The following is a 23,510-nucleotide window of genomic DNA, read 5'->3' as shown; positions in this document are numbered from 1 at the left end:
TGCCTCACTGACTCACTGTTTGGCATGTTTAGCTTAGTACCAAGAGCTGAGTGACAATGGGGACATGCACGACTGGCTTTGGCAGCCCTAGTCAGCTGCATCCATGCTAAGTGGCATGGAGATATGGCATGCTGCAAAGCTGCTTACCCAGCAGGAGCATGGGACCTCATCCTGGCAGGTGCTGAGTAGCCCCAGAGTTGCTGAGCTCTCTTTTCCCAGCCTGCGTCCAGTTCTAGGAGATGTCAAGTTCCATGGAGGGCTCAGCAGGCTCAGGAGCACACCAGTCATATTGCATTTTGGGGGATGAAGTGTGTACCCTCCTCCCAGGTTCAGTGCCAGAGCAGAGGGTCACTCTGACTTTTTCTTGCCATCACGGTGTTTTAGGTGTCCCAAAGAACAAGGAGGGACTTACAACACTTATTCTGCAGAGAGGGCTTCTGCAGAGAGAGCTATTGCAGAGCAAAGTGGGGAGTCTTCTTTGATTTCTCTGTCCCCCAATAGCTGTGCTCCTGCCATCCAAAATGAGGCCAGAAGCGAGCTGTGTGGGCACATCCTCCCTCTCCTCCACTTCCTGTTGCTTTGACTGGCTCTCCAGTTTCTCTGAGATAGGGCATGTGTGCAACTCCCTCTCCGCTGTATCAGCGAGAGCACAACCCATTGGAAGGGAATGGTATGGCATGAGGCGGCTTTGCAGCTGGTGAAAGCAGAAAGTCTTCCTCTGCTTCAGATATGCTTGTGGCCTCATGAATAAAACATGGATTTTTTTCCCCAAATCGATATGTTACCTCTTTATCAACAACAACTTCATTCTGCTCTCAGTGTTTCACTTCTGTGAATAATGTACATGGAACTGACTTCTTTGTGCCTGTAAGTAAATGGACTTCTAATTCAAACGAGTAATTTCTTAAAGTCCATATTCTTCACGGTAATATTCATTAAGTTCTTCTATTATACTGGGTGCAAGAAGAATACTGGCAGTTGCATTGAAAGCAATGATAAGTTACCATTTTAATGATTCCTTATGTTGTGAGTAATTTATAAATCACTCGGTATCTTCTCAGAGAAGCTTGCCTTCTGTTTTTAAAACGTACCCTTTCGTATCCAACAAAGGGTTTCAGTGCAATAAGAATTAAGGTGTGTCTCTTAGCTTTTACCTGCAAGCAATAATGATGTTGTCAAGCGTTTCAGGTGAGACCAGCCCAGGATTTTGGGGTGGGGAAAGACACTCTGTTATACAGCATCTTCAGTGCTTCCCTCAGAGGGAGGCAGAGACACTTTGAAAGGCTGAGTATAAGGACACATACCAAGTGTCTTTTTTAAATAGTCACTAGAGCTGAGGGGGAGGGGAACAGGAACAGGCTTGTAACCATAACTCAGTTGGACTTGTATCCGAGAAGTCAGATGCCATGGATTGGCTCCCTCACCGAACGGCTGCTTTTCTGTTCCTTTTGTTGGTAAGTCAGATTTTAAAACAGTATTTGTAAACTCTGTGACTACGCCGGTTGAGTCTTCCTTGGGAGACCATTACATTTTACAGTGTAAACTAGTCCCCCAAAATATCTTATGAAATTTACCAAAAAAACAAGGCTTTGCTCATTTTAAACAGCACTTCTAAACATTCTACAGAATTAATTTAGTTCTTCATTAAATAATGACAAATGTTACTTTCTTTGTTGACTTTCTGCAACCTCTTGATGATCAGTATGTGGCTTTCTCTGTTTAATGCATGACTTTTCAGACAAATGTTGTCTGTGTCTACTATTCAAGGGGTCAGTGTTACCAATAAAAGACATCATTATAAAAATTGTAATGATTAGATATAATTTATTTCTACATCTTTACTTCTTTATCAGTTGAAGGAATATCTTTTTCTAAAAAATTCAAATCTCTTTTTCTAAGCTGATTAAACTGATTAGCAAGAGCACTTCAGAGCTGACAAAATCCTACAGCTATATTCATGAGAAAAAACCCCAAAAATTTAGTGAAAATCTTAGCTGAGTAAAAATCAAAACTGGGCCTATTTTTTCATATTACAGAGAATTCCTGTGTTATAGTGCATTCGTGTCTGAGCCACCATGTGCTGAGCAAGTGAATGCATGATGAAAGTGTTGCTCTTTGGGTTTGTTTTCTCACTGTAAGAGGAAAGTTGTGGCTATGGTCAAGGGGCATAGTTGTACAATGTGTTCATCAAGACATGGAAATTACCCAGAAGGGACTTAAAAGGACTGTGGAGGCCTTATTGCTCCTGCAATCTGATTTTTGTGTGGATTAATTTTACTCATCTGTGCTGCTCTTTTGAAACTAGGTAGAGGTTTAAGGCCCGGAAGATTGAGAAGAGTGGGATTTCTATTATAGTTATATCCTTCTGTGATTTTCATGCAACTTTACATTTTACACAATGTATTAGTAAGCATAAATGTTTATTAACTTCTCGTTACTGACGTTTCTAGGAATGTTGCAGTCTGAGAAAGTGTGTTATAGAATATGAAATCCTAAAACTAATTTGAAAACATAATCTATTAATTTCAGCTGACAGCTCTGCGATCAGTAAAGTAGAACTAATTAGCACAGGGCAGCTGCCAAGCAAACAACAGCAAAACTTGGCAAAAGCAAGTTACAGTGTGGATAAGTTTCTGCTTGTTTAGGCTAGCACAGAGATCTCCGAGGCTGGCCTGTTGCACATCACTAACACCTCTGGATTTTCATGTTGCTCCAGTGACTATCCATTTCACTCAGTTACCTGGTGATGCATACTCCCAATGTGTCAAAGTTCAAAAAGCTTGACTGTACCATGTCTAAGATCTGTCCATTCAAAAGAGATTTTACTGCTTTATTTCTCTCGGCACTTCTGAAGCCATTTTCATTCTTTCAGTATATTATTGTTGCAATTGTGAGTGATGGAGGGTATGTGTTGGGTCAGAAAAAAAGAGCAATTGTGAAAACTGCCATTGTGTTTTGATGACTATCAAATATTTGAACTTCTACTGCCCAGAGGAAACAATTGTAATTATTATGCGTTCTTCTGCATAGCAATGTTCATGATGGTCCATACAGCTTAATAGCATCTTTCAGCACTTTATAGAAAGCTGACAGAAAACTGTAGAGATCAAATAAATTTTAAATTTATGTATCCAATTTTAGTGCATTGTAAGAAAGAGTCTTGGCTTTCAGCTTGATTAATCTTTCATGAACATCACCTGTCTGAATGGTTTGTCTGGTTAGTATATTGTTAATAAGTTGCTTCAAATAAAAGTGCCGTGGAGTTATACATATTTTAGTACACTACTACACTTTCAAAAAAAAGAAAACTTACCAGCCCTGAAACTAGTAATTTTCTACATGGATTTCACCATCAGTGGGACTGATTCTGCAACCCTTGCTCACGTGACTTCAAAGGTATTATTCTCATGAGTAAGGGAGTTCTGTTTGTGATACTAGCGCAGACACGTTTTATGGAAATAATCTGTTTGATCAAGTATGACTCTTCTCCTGCCAGCTATCATGTGACAGCCAATAATTTTGAATTCACCACATCTCTTATGCACTTTTGTCTGGCTACATTTTCCCATGTGTTATCTATGCTCTTTTTTTTTTCCCCCTCCAGTTGTTAGGCTATGGTTACACCTCCTACTCATAACTTGGTTGCACATAAAAAAATTAAGGGGGTAAACTCTCTCCTTGCATATGCATATGAAACATCTGCCAGGATTTAATCAGGAACTTGCAGGCTCTTCTGCCAAATAATTTTGTTGTAGAAATAGAAACTAAAGCAATTCCACATTCAGGAATTATCACCTAAGATAAGGTTCTCATGCCTGCAGTTTTACATTCCTAAGTAAAATGGCCGTTAAGCAAACATGCATTTGCAGCCAGAACACTCTAAGCCATATCAGAATTCAGGTTTTATTGAGGAGATTTATTGAGGGCACTTAGCATGACTAATTTGAAAAACTCAAATTTGAATGATAATGGCATACACCCTACATTGAAATTACTTTTCTGTTCATTTTTCTAATGGTTACTGTATGGGAATTCATTATATCTGTATGACTTAGCAGAACAAAAACAATTGCAGTGGAGACTTTCCCAAAGTGTCCAGTTCTTTGAATAAACTTATTTTAAAATAAATAAAACTTTGGAATATATTCTTCTACCTAACACAACCATTGTCATAATTCTGCTGAAGTAGCAATGGATCCTGGGTGCAATACAAACTATTGACATCAGTTACTGATATAGAAACACCTGACTTCCTCTAAATTAGTAAACAAAATGCCAGAAAAATCATCCTGAAAAACTTCCCCTATAAATTGGGAGAAGTACATTAATTAGTGATCTATGAAAATGAAAAGTATAGAATAAAACCCCATCACGTTTCAATTAACAAGTGATTAAATGGCATCTTTTTAAAATATGAGGGTTTGTCTTATGTTTGAACTCTGCTTCTTATTATCTCATGTGCACTGATTTATCATTTTATAAAGAGAATCAGAATGAATAAAGGGAAGGGTTCATTATTGCAACCCTTTATTAATCAGAGCTTTGGATGAATACAAAGATATAAAAGTCCCAAAACGCTGACAGTACCAGAGCTACCACTGCACCCTGATGACTAATGCAATACGTTTGAGTTCTCAGCACTCCTCCCATCCAGGCCAATAACAATACTGCTGTTGACTTCAAAGACAGAAAAGCAGGTCCCATATGAATAATGCTGGGAAGATGTTAAAGGCGTGTTCAGCCATTTAGATTTGAGTAGGTGGAGGAGGGAGGATTCCATAATTGCGTATAATATTGCTTGGCACTCAATTAATGATTAGTTAATTCTTGTTTGTAAATTGCTTTGAAGGTACAAAGAACCATACACATCCTGTGGGCCTAATTCTATTTTCAGTTACATCAGAATAAATCCAGAATAACTCCAGTGTGACTCTAAGGCGTCATTTTGGACACAGGGTTCAGGTATCGCTACAATAAAGGACAAGCTTTCAGACAGGACACTGTGCAAATGACAGCCACCATAACTTGTTCCCTGACAGCACATCTCCCAGACCAAACCAGAAACCACTTCTGCAACCAGCCTCTAGCTTCTCTTTTTTCTCTCTCTAGTTCCCTTTTTCTTTTCAGTCTCTCAGAGACTAACAGACCAGCAAATCTTGGCATCATTCTGATCAGCTTGCCTACCCCAAGGTCCTCGGGATGCATCCCACACATTCCAGTGGCTCCTATTGCTTTAATTAATGTTAATCGCTGGGTCTATGGAAAGTGCTGTACTTGGATACTGGTTTAGAAGGAAATTTTTTTCACTTCCTAGAAATATGATAGAGTTAGCTGCTAGGAGACAGCACTTCTCTGCTGGAAATCGCACTAGAAAAAACCAGGTTTGCCTCCGAGATAGATATTAGAAATAGATAACTGGTCTGGGGGAAGACTTCTAACTGCTGGTCATAGCAGACAATGGGAAAGCAGTAGTTGGGGAGGTAGAGGAACCTCCATCCCTGTATCAAGTTGGATAAATATAATCTCAAAATTGTTGAGGTTTATCTGATGAACTAGACAGCTTTTTCTGGTGTCTGCCTGCCCTCCTTCCTATAACAGAGAGATATACCAAACACAGACATCAAATTCATCAGATCAGCCTTTTCAAATAATAACACAAATTTTACTAAGTAGTCTGGATTCAAGATCTTCATTAGCAACAAGTAGCAGAATAGGGTTTTCCTTAGTTAGCACAGGAGAAGTGTGGAAATACGGGGCCTAAATTTACAATCCCCAGCATCCGCAATGAACAAAGTCCTGACATTCCCATTACTGGTGCTCAAAAACAAAGGATGAGACTCCAGTGTAAAATACGTATTTTTCATTGCTTGAAAACAGAACTCTATATAGGTTGAAATCAAGTGTTTTATCAGTATTCACAGCCTTAAACAACACAATTCTTTATGGGCATAATTCTTATTTCAGATGTACTCAGAATAGTTTTTCAGTTAGGCCTGCTGAGTATGAGTGATGTGTCTGGGTGTGAGGTATCAGTCTCACTGTTGAGTAACAGGATAGGCCACAGGATGCAGACAGCAGACAAGATTCACTAACATTGCACTGGGAGGTGTATTCTCATACTTTGCTGGGTCAAGACAATTGCTCTCATGCCAGAAGGGATTTCAGCCCAAGGGTGGAGAGTATTTCACTGCACTCACCAAAGGAGGCTCTGCTCAACTAGTGGGATTGATTGATAAGAGACTATTCAATTAGTGCTCTTTCTGGTAGACCTCATCAGTCAGGTTCTCTCTGAGGGTATAGTCTGTCCCTTTGACTTTCCTGTGTTTCCCCACGCTCCAAGGGGGATTACAAAAGGACAGGCCTGAGCTCCCACTGGGGTGGAAAAACCCTGCCATTTACCTGAAGTCTGATATTGTCCTTTCTCTGAGATGAGTAATGGCCACACGTGAATTTGAACCCTATTCTGAAGCTCAAAACTTAAATATGTCACCAAGACATAAACTCAAAAATATATTAATGCTTTTAGTACAACATGAACATATTGTTAAGATTTTTCTGCAGAGTACTTTTCTGAACCATTTATGTCAATAACTTGCTTAAAGAAACATGGAAAAAAATCCTTTCCCAATGAATAGTCAAATAAATTTCAAGGTATATGCACATCACATGGGCAAATCCACAGCCTAAACTCCCTCATTCAGAAGCAGATTAGGGCAGCCATTATATGCCAAGGTCTCAGGGAATGTTCTGGGCAAGACCAGATCATTGAAGACATTGTTTTGTAAATGACAGATGGTAGACCTCTTGCAGAATAAAGGTAAATGGGGAAAAGAGAGAGAGTAGAAGAAGGGTGAAGCTGCTGTTCATTAATCTGTTCCATGTAAGAGGTTGTCTTAACATGAAGTAAGTGGAAAAAAGTCTGTGTCCATGTTCTAGCCTTGCCAGAACAATGCAATAAATTTGAAATGAGGAAAGTCCCATGATGTAAACCATAGGATAAAAGATCATCACAGACTTTATCTAAGTACAATTGGCATAAAACAAACAAAAAAAAAGCTATGGGAAATAACAAGGAAGTGGAAAACTCATAAATGCAGATGTTAACAACTTTTTTTGAGAAAAGAAAAACTCTGAAATACTTTTTGAGTCACCTGGATAATTTGTTTCTCCCAATGATGAATGAAAAAAGCATCCAGTCCTGCAAATCCCATATTCTTCACCTTTATTGTCTGAAGAGAGGAAAACCAGGTCCTAAACCCAAAAAAGATGCTCTGAAGAGGTTACACCTTATTTAGGAATAAGGTTAATTAAACTGTGCCTTCTTTTAAATTGTGCTAATCAAGAAACTGAGGCTTCTCTCATTTAAATTTTAATTTTAAAGTAATTACATATTGCATCTGATCCTGCCACCTTCATTTACTCAAGACTGGTTGCATAGTTAGGTCTCAAATCAAAGCCCACTGCACTCCAGGGAAATATGCTTGATGACTGCAGTTCTCTTTCCATCTTACTTTGAATGTCTTCAACTTCACTGGGAAGTTCCAAGAAATTATTTTCATTCTTTTTGGTTAAAAAACCTAGTTAAGTATTCCAGGTTTATTATGGACAAGGAAAAATACATTATTTAGGATAAAGACTCCTTCTCTAGTTTCCTAGATATTTTGGTAACAACTCTTGCAACCAGCTGAGATGTTAAAACATAAAAATCTGTGTGAAAGCTGTATTTTAATGTAGGTATAGCTTGAAATTTGCTATGGCATATCCATTCAAACCCAAAGTTCTGTCTTGAAAGACAGAATTAATTTTGAAGGTTTAAGCTGTCAAGGAATTCAAGTGCTGGAGATAGAAAAAATGAATTGCACAAAGTCATTTCTGGAAATCCTGTAACTACTGCCTAGATAAGCTATTGCAATAGACTTGAGAAAAAGTACTTCTCCAGTCCTGCAGTATAACAATGTCTTGCAGTTGGGCTTTGCTTACTGCATCTTGCCTTGCATTTTTACATGCCAATCTTTCATTGTTCTTGCAGGTACTCTTGGATTTCAGCACAGGATTTCATGTAGAGGTAATATATATTTATTTAGAAACTGTTTTTCTAATCAAATGAAATGTAACCAATGAAAAAACCAAGTGGAAAATACTGAACTAAAATAATTCTGAACCTGAAGATTGAAAACATATTTAAATATTAAACAGCTGCAGGTAATAACCTGCTTGCTCCCTCGAGAGAACTTTTCCTAAACCTAAATGAGTATCTCACACAAAGGAATAATTTTAAAGTAAACATGTACAGTCTTAGAGTTTGGGACTCACAGACATGTAAAAAAGCACATGGTCTACAAAAATCTCTTTCCTCCTTATCACTGAAAATTCTAATTGTCTGTATTAATTTAAAATGGATTGACGTCATATGACTCTGGAACTCTGTGTCAAAGGTAAAAGAATGGGATGAAAATGGAACAGCAAGATGGAAAACCTTCAGAAGACAAAAACGTGAATGGATCAAATTTGCTGCAGCTTGTAGAGAAGGAGAAGATAATTCTAAGAGGAATCCAATTGCCAGAGTAAGTAGAAAGAAAAACAAAAGTTTCACTGACAAGGAAGTTTTTTGCAAAGACAGGCTGTTAAAACCACAGAGAAAAATATATTTGCTTAGAGTAGTTGAAGCAACGAATGCAGAATAGAAGAAAGATGACACAATATTTCCAGCTCTGTTGAGACAGTCTCAGAAAGTGAACCCATGTTGCTGCTGAGGAGTGACCAGAGGCTTCCTAGAACATTGCCATCAGTCTACTTCCTGGACAGCTCCAACCTGTGTCTTTGCATGCAGCATCTGTGTACCAGAGCACAATATTCTTCTTTTGTCTCTCACCCTGATAAACTCCTAAGCAGAAGCTCAAGCATTGTGTATGACTTTTGTGGGAAATAGAGCAAAGATGGTATCTTCCTGTCCTGTCCTTTCACTTACTGAGGTCCAGCCACAGTGTGATAGTCTTGGAGGTTTCTCTCTTCACTTGCCTGACAGATTTAAGAGAAAGCCTATCCAGCACTTAAGGGGAGATGGATCTCTAGGTTAATTGTTTAGTAGAAGAACCTTCCATTGGTTCTGTCAACTGAACCTTGTGAAAAGTGGTTGAGAAACAGAAAGTATATAGAATGTTTTACAGGAACTAATAATAATATAATAATGGCCAGTCTTCGCGAACGAAGATTTTGGGAAAGGTCTTTTACCTTTTGAGCCTGCACAATGGATTTTTTAGGTGAGACACAGCATGCGCTGAACTGAGCCCACCCTTTAATCCTAAGGTTCATCTGCCGGGGCCAAGCAAGCTTGGACAATGGCAGTGTGGTCCTTAGGACGTAGGTTTGTTTAGAGTGACCTTCTCATAGATGGATGGCCTCACAGGGCTAACGAGCTCCATCTGCCTGGGGGACCGGGGAATCGAACCTGGGTTGCAGCAGTGAGAGTCCTGCATGCTAACCACTAGGCCACTAGGGGTCCTTTACAGGAACTAAGAATAGGAGAAAAAGCCCTGCGGGTATCCTCAGTAAACTTCCATAAATTATTATTTGTTGCTGTAGATCCGATCAGACTGTGAAGAAAACAATCCAGTCACATACAGCATCTCTGGAGTTGGAATTGATCGTGCGCCCTTTGGAATATTTGTTGTTAACCCAAGAACAGGAGAAATTAATATAACATCAATAGTGGATAGGGAAGTAACCCCAGTATTCGTTGTAAGTACTCCCCTTTTTTATACCTTTATGATGATGGATCCAGGGTGGGGCAGACAACAAATTATTTTGTTTCAGATTGCTACTTTGCTTACTTTTGGTTTTAAAATGAGTAAATCTCTTTACCTAGATACGTTGCTTTGCCAAACACTCAGTGACAGGTATGGATTTGGAACCACCTCTTGAACTTCGAGTCAGAGTTCTGGATATAAATGACAACCCTCCTGTATTTGCACAAACTGTATTTACAGGATCTATTGAAGAGAGCAGTATGGACAGTAAGTAACTATACTATGCCTTTATAGTAGTGCTAGTGAAGCTCCCAGAATACAGTAAATATAAACCTGGGGTGCTCATTCTGCTTTTTCTTAGGCAATGACATAGATTAGCCAGGGCTACTGAAAAGGAAGGAGCACCAGATGCTTCTCCAAATGCTATCTGAGCCAGGGCCTGAGCTCGTTGCTATAAATTAAGCAGCAGTGCTTCCTTCCCCCTTTCCTCCCACACATGAATGCTGAATGTTCCAGTTTCTAACCGTACCATTATGCAAATTCTTTCAGATGTGAAAATTAAAAATAAATCAGTTCATTTAGGAAATAAAAATAACACTACACTTACACTTATTTCCTTTGAGGGTATATAAAACACATTTTTTCCCATTTTTCTCTTTCAAATATTTGTATTTGTAGCCTGTGTATTGCAGTCACAGTAGAATATTACTAAATAAACCCTTACTTAAATGATTAAAATGGTTCTTTTTACCTAAAGTAGAGAAATTAACTGAGGTAATGGTGCCTAACACTCATTTTCTACTTTACAGAAATTCTCATTTAAAACTGTGGCAATTTTTTACATTAATATCTACAAGCTCAGTACTTACTGTATTTACATATTCCCTATGGTGATTTCAAGAAGTTCAGTGAAAATCTGCGTTATTCCATCTGACCTTGATTTTTAATTAATTTAAAGTCATTAACATTCAGAATCAGTATTAAAAAACTAAATTTTTTGTTTTCTTTGTAAATGTCATTGAAAGCCTTCTATCATTTTCATTGTGTCAATGAGTTGTTCACAGGAATACAAAAGATTTTCTGATTTTTTTTTTAATTATTTGTTATTCTTAGACACACTGGTGATGAAAATCATTGCAACAGATGCAGATGAACCTAATCACTTGAATTCTAAAATTGCCTTCAAGATAGAGAGTCAGGAACCTTCAGGTCCACCCATGTTCATTATGAATAAATATACTGGAGAACTCCATCTTGCCAATTACCTTGACAGAGAGGTAACATTTCCTTTTCCAAAGTTAAATAACATGATTTTTTTGGTGCATATGTGTTATGAGACCATGAAAGAAAATAAAAGAGAGAGAAAGGCTGTGTTTTTTTACAATAATTATTGGAGAAATGCATATTTTCAATGTGTTACAATAAAATGTCTAAGGTAAATTCCTATATTAGGAAATAGTAGCAAGACATGAGTATTTATAAGATGCACAGCTGGTCTTCTAACACACTCATTTCTCTTTTTGTGACAGCAACATAGTAGCTACACTCTTGTTGTGAAGGCATCAGACCGGGATGGAGCTGCAGATGGAATATCATCCCTTTGTAGCTGTAACGTTAAAGTTATTGATGTCAATGACAACTTTCCAACTCTTGCTCAAAGCTCTGTAAGTTTTCAATACCAAAAACAACATAACTGTTTTAAAACCCTGTTAAAAAACCCCATTGATAACAGAGCCCTTACTAACCCATAGAGCACTTTCACATTTGAATGCTTCACTGGAATAAGAGGGTTGTTCCCTTCCAGTGTCCTCGAAACACAGTCCATAGATTGTGCACGAATTCTGGTAACACACACACAGATTATTTTTGTATTCAGAGAAGTCAATCCTGACACTGTCAGGACTGACTTCTTTGTATTCAGAGAAATCCAGTACTTCAGGCATCCAGACCCCTGAAGTATGGCTAGATAATGCAGATTAACCTAGTCTTTTTAAGAACTTTTGCTACAGAAAGCACAAATCCTCTCCCTCTAAGATGCCTCTGCAAACACTTGAGGTGACACAGCTCTTCAGATCTGCAACCAGAATCACAATTGAATACATGTTTTTTTTATTAAATTCACATGGGCTGTGCACAGGACATCCTTCAAAAGAATCTCTGCAGGCAGCTATGTTTTCCTCACATTATATATATTAGAGTTTGCTAACAGGTACTTATCTGTCATTCCAGTTTTCAGCAAGTATTTCAGAAAATTCACTCAGTTCAGAACTGCTACGAATACAAGCTCTGGATGCTGATGAAGAGTTTACAGACAATTGGTTAGCAGAGTTTTTCTTTATATCCGGTAATGAAGATAACTGTTTTGAAATTGTTACAGATCGAGCTACAAATCAAGGAATCCTTAGAGTAATTAAGGTATGGATAAATATTGTGATTCAACTCTTGAAATAATCATCTTTAAATAGTTTTAGTTAATTGTTAACAAAATTAAATGGCCAGTAAAAATATTGTCACTCAACCATTTAAAATAAAAAATATTTAAATAAAATTAGGGAACTTTTATGTATTGTCTATTTCTCTGTGGTTTATCTTTTAGGAATTGGATTATGAACAGCTCCGAACCCACTCACTGATGATTGGTGTCAGGAACGTAGCTGCTTTCCACCACTCTGTTGCACAAGAGTACCAAATATATGGAACACCCCTCACAATAGAAGTAAAAAATATGATTGAACCACCGAGGTTTCACCCATCTTCAGTCGTGTTTTCTCTATCAGAAGGCACGAGAGTGAATTATGTTGTAGGAACATACACAGCCATCGATGAGGATACAAGAGCTATTGCATCAAATGTTGTGTAAGCTGTGCTCTGCTTAACTTCCTGGATGGAATAATTCTTTTGAGATTTCAGTGGGATGAGGAATAGGTATTTTAAAGGATGCTTTAAAAAAACAACTTAAAACAACATTCATTGATTGACAATAGAATAGCAATACAATAGTATATCATTCAGTCCTTTTTTGTGCTACAATTGCTTTCTTTCCTGACCTACTTTCCTTAGCCTTATGTACAAGACAAAGAAAATAACATTTTTCCAATAGGCTGTAACTTATATAAATAAAACAGGTGAGTTTTTTTCTTATCCAGCCTAAGAATAATTTTTCTTGAAACGTTTGCTACAAATAGGGAACTGGTTAGCATCTCTAAAAAAGCAAACAGAAAATCCCAAAAATGGGCAATATTATCCAGTCAGAATAGAAGAGGTCACTACCAGCTCATTCTGTAGTAAAAAAAAAAAAATTATTTGACACTTATTTCCCTTGAAATTGATGATAATAACTGGGATCAGAATTTGTTTTTTAATGTATGTAGAAATAAATACAGCTTATTTACAAAGGTTTGGAGAAAAATCATAAAACCGAGAAATGTGTTAGCAAATACAACTTTAGAATGTTACAGGAAGAGCTGTGGATTTAACCACTGATATCAACAAGGATTCTAGTAAATGTTTACACAATCCAGACAGATTTAATTTCAAAACTATGATGCCACTTGCAAAATGTACACACCTACTTTATTCCTAATCACTTTTCCGGTGTACATTTTTTGAAGTCTACATGAATTTTGCTTGAACAGGTTTAAATGCAATACGACCTAGCACAGCCTAAAGAAAAATGTTCCAAAATGCCAAATATTATTTGCAAAATAAATATGTAATACATATACTCATAACATAATGCTGAGTATTTTCACTTCACCAAACACAGATATAGTATAGGACGTGATCCAGCTGCCTGGTTCAGAATCAATCAAAACACTGGTGAAATCACACTCAACAAAGCTATTAACCGGGAATCAGTCTATGTCGTCAATGGGCAGTACAAAGCAGAGGTTCTGGCTATCACCAGAGGTAAGAAAATAGATTAAGTTTTCCGAAAGAAAACTCTTTTTGTTTTCGGATTTCTATCAGTGTTTTTTCCTGTTTCTAGTTTTCCAACCCAAACTGCATTATACTCCCTCCTGACCACAAATATCTCCTTTTTACAGGGGTTCCTCGATATACTGCTACAGGCACCATTGTTCTTTCAATAGATGATATCAATGCCAACTGCCCAACTATTAATACTGAATTAAGGAAAGTATGTATGCATTCCCCATCAGTGATTATCACAGCAAAGCACAGGGATGGAGGTCTATATGCTACGCCCTTTACATTCACCATACATGGTGAACCTCAAACTACATGGATAATCAGATCAATAAACGGTAAATTAACCTACATTTTATAACAGAATAAACCATAGCAACAAGTTCTTCTATAACTGAGTAGGATAATACTTTATTAACAAAAAAACCAGTTACTAGAATCTATTCTAATCTCACTTAAATGTGATTTTATGCTCATATGGATCCAAGAAGTTGCTCCATATTTGCTTATAAATATATAAAATCATATTACAACTAGAATCAGAATTATTACATGTGTTTTTTAAAGGAAACAGAAATTTAAAAAAAAATAGGGCAGCAAAAACTATAGTTTAACTACGACAAGAACCTCTGTTGGTCTAAACATAATGAGTAAATCAAAAGGAGTAATTTGATACTTTTTATTTCTATAGTATCTAAAAATCCTAAGCATATGACAAAACTTAAAATTTTGTATTAAAGAATAAAATTTTTAGTTGGCAGAGCCGTACTTATGTGAAAATGGCAAATTAAAACTACAAATTAAAACTACAACTTTTGTAAGTTATTGTACCAATTAGACTTACTTGTATTTCTGCAAAAACTGTTTTCGTCAGTGTGCAGTGGAGCTTTTCCAGTTTCTTCCAATAGGACATGACAAAATAATGAATTAATCGAATCTCATACATTACTAAATGACGGAATTTGCATAACTTACTGTATGCATAGAAGACTACATTAAATTTTAAATATTACTATTACAATAATTCTTGAGTCCTAAGCAAATGCATCTGTGTAACTCTAAATTTTTTAAAGCTACTGAAAAATCTTTTGAAAAAATTATTTAAGTTCCTTGTGAGAGGAAAAAGAAATGTATAAAACTCGCAATTTTTATGTTTACCGTTGTGCAAATAAAAATCAGGAAAAGCAGCAGTAGAAATAAAAAAGTGCATTTGCCTCTTTTGTATTTCTCAAGCTTAAAAGTGATAACTAGACTGATCTGGCTCAGGTTTTACAAAAGAAAATCTAGCATAGAGGAGTATCATAAGTTTCAGCTTTGAATAAGTACTGTAGATGAATAAGTAACCGAAGATCTTAGAAAGGGAACTCTTAGTCTCATATTCTGTTCTATGAACATAACTAACAAAAAGCAGAGATTTGTAGAGCATTTATAGTCAATACCTTCACCTAAATATTTTTCTCTTTTTTTTCCCCCAAAGCTTCCTCTGCAGAACTAGTGAGTCAGAACATTGACTTTTACCTTTATAGGATCTATATCACTGTAAGAGACAGCCAAGGCCGACGCTGCCCCAGACCACATATAATTCCTGTGCAAGCTTGCCAGTGTGATAGTCGGAATTACTGCACCAGTGGGGCCACAAAAATAATTATCATCGGTGGTGGTGGTGGTGGTGCTGGTGGTGGTGGTGCTGGTGGTGGTGGTGCTGGAGGCGGTGGCACTGATATTGGTGGTGGTGGAGAAGGCCGGGAAGATGGAGGAGGACAAGGTGGTGGTGATGGTCAGACTAGACCTGGAGGAGGAGATTATGAGGATCACACAGACTGGCAGGCTTATACTGATGGATACGGTGGAGGTGAGGAAGGATATACTGCATCCATTGACGACAGTTATGGAAATGAAAATTATGGCAGAGACTACCAATCACCTACCACACTTAGCGGTGCTGCCATTGGTCTGATGTTTCTTGGTGGATTAATATTTGTTCGTAAGTATAAAATTAAGAAAACAATTTTATTACCTTTCGAAAAGTGTACTTTGTAATTCCTCTAAAACAAGGCGACTTTTCTGGTTAGTTGTTAATCTATTGGCTCCTATGGGCCATTTGACAAGAAAAATTTGTCTTTTAAATTAAAAGAATTTCTATACATTTTATGTTATACACATTTACATACACATTTCATTCAGAAATACCTATTTCCTTTCTAAAACTTAGGGTTTGGTTTTTTTCTTAAGATGTTATTTAGTTCTCAAACCATCGGACAAAGCTGTTCAGTCATTTAAAACCTAGAGTATTCAATTTGTCCTTCCATTACGTTCTTAGAAGAAATGGACAAGTATCAGCTCCAGATTGGGTAAGAAAAGATGTAAAGAGCAAGATTCCTTTGTGATCAAAGATAGATTCCAGTAGTAGAACAATAGATACTATCATCTTAGATTTTACACTTTTGGCTATTGCTTCCAAATATTATATCTATTAAAAACAAGTAGTATTTATTATAACAGGATCAAAAAAGTACACTCATTCATATGTCCTAGTATTTTGAAGAAGCATGAGTTTCATGGATAAGAATGGCTCAAGTTAGAATTTATGCAAGCAATTATTTCTCAGAACACCACAATCAGATATGATCTACCCTCTCTCATGGCTTGGACATCAAGTAATCAAGATCTAAAATTTACCATTGAAGAAATACTGACTAAAAAAACTGAGGATATGGATTTTTTTACCCCTGATTTTTTCAGGAGTGGGGTTTGTTTGGGGTTTTAATCTTTGATTAGTAGGAATCAAAACCCACAAAAGTTTGGAGTGGCAAGCGCTGCGTTGTGTGTGACTAATGTTACAGGACAATCATTCTGCTTTTGGAAATCTCTTCTCCTAGTTGGTAGTCTGAACTAAATATGTCCTTAGTAGTGCACTGCGAGGCAGCACTTTGTACACTGTTTAGCCTTTCCCCCTTTTCTCTTCAGTTCACTTTGATGTTCAAATGATCAGAGGACTGGAGTGACTCTCCTATGAAGACAGGTTGAGAGAGTTATGGCTGTTCAAGCTGGAGAAGGCTACAGGGAGACCTCAGAATAGCCTACCTAAAGGGGGCTTACAAGAAAGCTGGAGAGGGACTTTTTACAAGGGCGTGCAGTGATAGGACAAGGGGAAATGGCTTTAAACTGAAAGAGGGGAGGTTTTGGAAGAAATTCTTTACTGTGAGAGTGATAAGATACAGACACAGGTTGCCCAGAGAAGCTGTGGATGCCTCATCCCTGGAATCGTTCAAGGTCAGGCTGGAAGGGGGCCTTGAGCAAAATGGATGATGGAAGGTGTCTCTGCTCATGGCAGAGGGATTGGAACTATATGATCTTCAAGCTCCTTTCCAACCCAAACCGTTCTACAATTCTATGAATTAATATTGTATTGCCTTTTTAAAATGAGCAGTGTTTTCAATGTTGGTATTTACAGAATTCTGCAATTTCCAACACAGTGTTCTTGAAACAACAAAGCATAATAACAGCACACTGGGAAACCTGACTCACTCCACGTAAACATTTGTGGAAATCTGGGCTTAGGGTTTGCCTTTTATTTTTTCAAATCAAGCATTATGCATATGTGATGTGAAAATTGCAACTGGAGCCTTAGCCAAAGATCACTGTAGTCTGATGGATATCTCTCCACTGATTCTCATATGTACATTATTACTAATGTGTATTTCTTTTCAATTACAATATTTGAAGAGACAAATGTATGCTTATATATCAGGAATGAATAGCACTAAATGCTATACATAGCAAGACTGGTTCTGTTTGTTTAATTTTCATATGTATGCAACTTATATTGATTCAGTTGAGACAGATCAAAGTCTGTTCCCAGGTCTATAGGCATAAATTTGGAGTAACAGCCCTACTCCACCCCTGTGTTGCTCTGCTATAACTAAAGGTACAAATTATTCTGAATTTCTAACTACATTCATTTCCACAAGCAGCTAATGATTCTGAAAGCCAGACTTGCAGGCTGCTTGGTTTGAAACATTTTAAAGACATATTTTCAAAAGTTTATGAGCACCTCCCCTCTGAGAAAAGCAGCTATTCCTGTGAGGAAGAGATGTCCTAAATCCCCGTTTCCTGTTCACTTCCTGTTAAGTGATTCCAATTTTGATGTCAATGAGCGACTGTTGTGGCTGTGGACGTGGCGCTGCAGGTGGAGTTGGAACTGGATTTGAACCTGTACCTGAATGCACAGAAGGGGCAATTCATCCATGGGGAATAGAAGGCGCACAGCCTGAAGACAGGGTCAGTAAATTCCATGTTTCTAAAATCAAGAGTAACTCATATTTAGAGAAAAGACTGCATTTGACTGTAGAGAATGATTGTAGCACTGTGTCTTCTAAAAGAAGTCTGGCATTGTCAAGAGTTGCCAGGCAGATATGAAAGGTGATACTTAATTAATATTCCCAGATAGAGTTTATGTGCTTTTAGTTGTGTTCAGTTAGCTTGGCACAACAGTTTGGTGTTACTATTCCCTCAGATGAAATACAATAACTAGCAAACTTCTTCAGTGAAAATTTAGGACAAAGGAACACATAAATCATCCCCACTGATCACTGTTTATGTTGACAATGAAAAAAACTTGTAGTCTTTGGTTTGGTTTGGTTTTGGTGTTAGTTTGGTTTTGTTTTAATGGGGACGATAATTAAGAGCTCTCCCTAGAGAGGAGATCATGGCACTGGGCCTGACAGAGTTCAAGAAGCATTTGGAAAATACTCTAAAGCACGTGGTGTGACTCTTGGGGATGGTCCTGTGCGGGGCCAGGAGTTGGACTTGATGATCCTTGTAGGTGCCTTCCAACTTGGCATATTCTGTGATAAATAGCTTGAACTGCTAATTCCTTAGCATGATTCACAAAGTCTTAGTCTTCATATGGGAATTTCAAGGTCATCACTAAAGGAGTCAAAATGTTGTTTTCCAGGATGTCTCACACATTCTTGCGCCAACAACAGCTGCAGGAGGTGATTTTGGTGAACCCTCTGGTAAGCAGATCCCAAAATCTTCTATGTACACTATCATAAATCTATCTTTCGGAACTTCATGCCTTCTGATTCATGGAGCACTTTAGTTTCCCAGATATAACACAACCCTTCCAATCTTATGTCTGCAGATAGTCAAACTGATGCTAGTAGAACCTCCAGAATGAATAAAGGATCTGAGGGTTGAGCTTTTGAGGCTTTCAAATCTCAGGCAATTTTTCTTTATCATTCCAGCTACTGAGTGGAGGGTCTTTTCCAGACACCAGTTTTAGCAGAAATAAATCTTGAGGCCAGAATAAGGAAATTTGCTTTCATAACTCAGCATGAAAAATTCCTAGTTTCCAGGTTCTGCTTCCCAAAAGAGAGAATGTCAAGTAGCTAGGTAATTACTGATCATTTGTGCATTAATCTAGACAGAAAGCTGGTACATAGCACAATAAATTTATGCTTCTGAGATAAGGTTCCCCCAGGAATTCGATGACCATAAAGAATAAGTCAAGCTGTGTAGTGCCACTTACTCTTTGTCCCTCATTCCTTACATGACAACAGGAAAGAAGGATGATGGCACAGATCCATTTTCACTAGCTTCTGACAGGAAAAAATGTTATTCTGCAAGACAATTTCTCTGCTGACTATTATTCATACAAAAATATTCTCGTATGTTTTCATTTCATAAAAATGAAAAAAAAATACAATTTAGTCTATGTTTCTTAATGTAACCATAGTCAAGGCTATTGTATGCAACTCTATTATCATAAAATACACTGATCATTAAGATCACTCTTTCCTTGTTATCAATATATGAAAAAATTTTGAGAAGATAAAATCATGTAAGTATTACTTTATAACTTATTGTGAATACTGTCTTCATTCTGCATTATAAGTCAGTGGTTATTTTGATCGGTTATTGTTCTGTCTAATCTCCCTTAAAAATCTAACCACTAGAAAATGTGAAAGGAGTAACAAAGCGCGCTTTTTTTTTTAAGACCTTAAGGCAAAATAATTTTAAACCTGATGTGATCACAAATATACATTTATGTATTTGCATAACTATCCACAAGCATTAACTGATTTTCTAATGCAAACCCCATGACAGCATATATGTACATCAGGCAGAAGAATGTCTCCAGTCAATAACCGAAGTAAATAATTGATTTACTAAAGCATATATGAACATGCTGCCTAGACTCAGGAATAAAATCAAGGTCTTAGATGTCCACTAATATGTGCTTTATTATTGCTGGTTTAATGCTTGTATGTATCTGTGACTGAAAGTGGTCTAAAATATGTTTGGAAACTCAGTAGTGTCTTTATAGTATTTATAAAAACAACTGGTGAATTCTGTGTAAATTTTAATAGAGCATGGGAAGGATAACTTTTTCTGTTTTCAGAGATATATAATAACACATATGGAGGAGGAGGAGTAGTAGCTTCCGGTGTTGAAGAAACTACAGGGGTTGGCTACGGCACTGGTACTGGTTACGGAACAGCTGGAGGAATTTCTGGAACAGGGGAAGTAAAAGGGTCAATTGGAGGAACAATAAAAGAGTATCGAGAAGGAGGAGTGAACATGGCCTTCCTAGACAACTATTTCTCTGAGGTAATTAGTTGATATTCTTTGAGTTGCATCTGTGAGCCTACTTTTGTTAGATTCTTCTCCCCAGGTTACATGGTAGAAATCCAAAATAACTCTAGTCAATTTGAAACTTCCATGGTATAAGACTGATGTAAAAGCAAAACTGACTGGACGGGTAGGAAAAATTACACTAGTAGTAGTACTGCCTTTGAGCTGCTGCTGTAGTAGGTTTGATTGCTCAATAGTCTTTTTGTAAAACTCATGGACACACTGCATTTATGGGCAACTAAATCATTTCAGCTTCATAAGTGGCCACTAAATTCATGTATTTTTCACCTTTTTCAGTGTATAAAGAGATAATAACTTCATGAAATTGTTCACTCCTACTTTTGGTACAGCTTGAAGTGACTTCAACCCCTAAAGAACTGTGAACATCAGTTCACTGTTTTCCTAATTTTTATTGCCATTTCTGTTCACTAAAATACTTGTGAACTGCAAGGGACAACAATATGCAGTTTTGCCATTGACAACACATGAATTAGCCTTTAAATATGGTATAAAAAGAAGGTATGGAATTTACATGATTAATGGCTTCATGAGATATATTTTCATAATAGGCATGAACTATGAGGCATAAATGTTATAATTGCATATGTCACCAAAATATCAATTAATATATAAGGATTGCCATATTTCAAAATCTAAGCAAGGTTAAATGGAGAAGATCACAATTAATAATTGTCTGGCAGCCATAGCCCTCCACAGATTATTCCTCCTACTGACCATCTCAATCCCCAAACTCTGACTCTCCTCTCCTCCCCTTCCATTGTTTCCTGCTTCCTCCAATCTCACCATGTAATCACTTTAAATTCTCCTCTTTCCTGCTTATCTCTCTGCATCAAATACTTCAGGATTCCCAACACCATCCTAAATCAGCAATCTCCTTCCTGTTCAAAATGGACACCCTTTTGGGCTCACCAAGTCTTCCCCACAGCAGCCAATCCTCCATCCCATCTCTTCTATCCTGGCCTCTCCACTGCTCTTCTCAATAACCTGCTTCACTCCTCTTCCTACCACTTTGTTCACATAGTGCTGTCCAAAGAGTGCATTCCATCTCCTCTGCCCCACAGTCAGACCCACTGATGGCAGACCAAACTTGAGATGCAAAATGTTGGCAGAAACAAGAATAAAACACAGTAATGTTTGAATAAAAATTATTTTAGGGTTAAAAAATGTTGATGGTATAATCTGTCCTGTTGATGCCCTATCTTTCAAGTCAGCTGGGCCTTACTGTGATTAGGGAAATCTTATTGTGGTTTGAGTATCCATGGTTAAAGGCCTGATGAAAAGTCACTCTGTTCTGTTCCTTTTTTTTTTTATTTTCCTGGTTTTGTAAACTACAGAAAGCATTCGTGTATGCAGATGAAGATGAAGGTCGGCCAGCAAATGACTGCCTATTAATCTATGATCATGAAGGAGTCGGTACTCCTGTTGGCTCTGTGGGTTGCTGCAGCTTTATCGGAGAAGATACAGATGAAACGTATTTGGATACGTTAGGACCAAAATTTAGGACCCTGGCAGAGATCTGTCTGGGCAAAGAGATTGAACCATTCCCTGATGTCAACCCGCCCTGGCCAGGCGTCAACGTCACCTTTCCCAACCCTGAAAGTGATCTAAACCTCCCACCACCTGGAACCACCATCGTTGTCAATGGAAGTGCACCTATGCCTCCCCCAGTTGGCACTACAATGGTTGTTACTGAAAACACCTACACATCTGGGTCAACCATACAGCCCCCAAGGCCAATGCCGGATCCCTTGCTCCACGGCAACATGACGGTGACTGAGACCTACACCTCTGGCTCCCCCTCTCTTTGTGTTGACCCTCTGCGGGCATCCAATGTCGTCGTAACAGAAAGGGTTGTTGGTCCTGCATCTGCCTCTGATTTGCGTGGCATGCTAGATATCCCTGATCTCACAGATGGGTCCAATGTTATTGTCACCGAAAGAGTAATCGCGCCTAACTCCCGGCTTCCAGCGTCTCTGAGCATTCCTGATCTGGTAGATGGGTCAAATGTGGTAGTGACAGAAAGGGTGTTCAGGCCTGCCTCTGGCATGCCAGGCAGCCTAATAAATATTCCCTCAGAGTTATCAAATGCCCACAATGTGGTGGTCACGGAGAGAGTAGTGTCAGGGTCTGGCATGAGCAGCCTGGGAGGAACAAGCCTGGGGGGGGCAAATCTGGGGGGCCTGAGCAGCACAGGTCAGATGCTCAGTGCCGACTGTCACCTTGGACAGCCAATGGGCACGGCATCTCCAGGCACCTCCCGGAGGCGAGTGACAAAGTACAGCACCGTGCAGTACTCCAGTCAGTAAGGCCTCTGCCGGCATCCCTTCCCGCTGAAATCGCCGTTTGCACTGACACTCGTTAGCTGCCACCCATCAAGAATATTGTTATTATTTATAACTAAGAAATAGCGCTAAAATTTCAGGGATTCCTACTCGTGTGAGGATTTCTGAAGGGTGCCCCATTTCAAGGTTAAATGCAGGATTTTGTCAGTGAAGCGAAAGCAGAAGTTAGCTTTAAATCTATTTATTTCTCTCCAGCTAGCACCACAAGTGTACAAACAGATATTAATGTTTTTGGAGAGAGATCTGATTACCGAGCAGAGCAGTGAGAGAGGATCCTTGTGTGCATACAGTACATCATGAATTAACATCATACAAAAGAGTGTTAAAGTACTATGCTGCTGAGTGATCTTCCACAATAAGCAGATTTGGGTTAATAGCCCCTCACTGACAAGAAAGGAAAAGAATGTAATTAATAATTAGTCAACTCAAGACTAAATAAGCACTTTCAAATGCATCATTTTACTTTGCATGTAATTCAAGAAGCGCTACAAAACGGCACTTTCAACCATTTCTCCCATCACCTACAATAGTTATAAATAATAATTATAGAAACATAATACATTTTTACTGCTTTTTGAAGTTCTCAGTAAAACAAACACTCTGCCAGAGCCTGCCATGCTGTTAGTCTCATGGTGAGGAGCGTGACCAGCGATTCTTCGCAGCTCGTGCTGCCGTGTTGACACTGTCACCCAGGAAGATGTTGAGTTTCATCTTTTCTCCATTACCATTACAGCTTTGCTTAAATATAAAAGGACTTCAGTGACAACTGGGAACTCTTAGTCAGAATTTTGTGCCAAACTATGACTTACCATTTAAATCTCCAATGTCAGGTTAT

The 23,510-nt window shown here is 38.1% G+C and overlaps 1 protein-coding gene across 1 annotated transcript; it reads left to right on the top strand.

Annotated features, from left to right (window-relative positions):
• Window positions 1–1,406: 1,406 nt before the first annotated feature.
• LOC113976798 (desmoglein-1-like) lies at window positions 1,407–22,639 on the top strand. The gene is made up of 16 exons (XM_027702753.1): window positions 1,407–1,454; window positions 8,030–8,065; window positions 8,436–8,564; window positions 9,583–9,738; window positions 9,866–10,013; window positions 10,860–11,023; window positions 11,276–11,410; window positions 11,976–12,161; window positions 12,343–12,602; window positions 13,513–13,655; window positions 13,793–14,011; window positions 15,151–15,657; window positions 17,806–17,954; window positions 18,631–18,691; window positions 20,080–20,288; window positions 21,668–22,639. The coding sequence occupies exons 1-16, from the start codon at window positions 1,407–1,409 to the stop codon at window positions 22,637–22,639; spliced, it is 3,522 nt and encodes a 1,173-aa protein (XP_027558554.1).
• The last annotated feature ends 871 nt before the right edge of the window (window positions 22,640–23,510 follow it).

This window comes from Neopelma chrysocephalum, unplaced genomic scaffold (assembly GCF_003984885.1).
Source record: "Neopelma chrysocephalum unplaced genomic scaffold, ASM398488v2 Primary Assembly neopelma1_22, whole genome shotgun sequence".
Classification (NCBI taxonomy): Eukaryota; Metazoa; Chordata; class Aves; order Passeriformes; family Pipridae; genus Neopelma; species Neopelma chrysocephalum.
The sequence above is the reverse complement of the archived record's forward strand: the minus strand, read 5'-3'. Positions and strand labels throughout refer to the sequence as shown.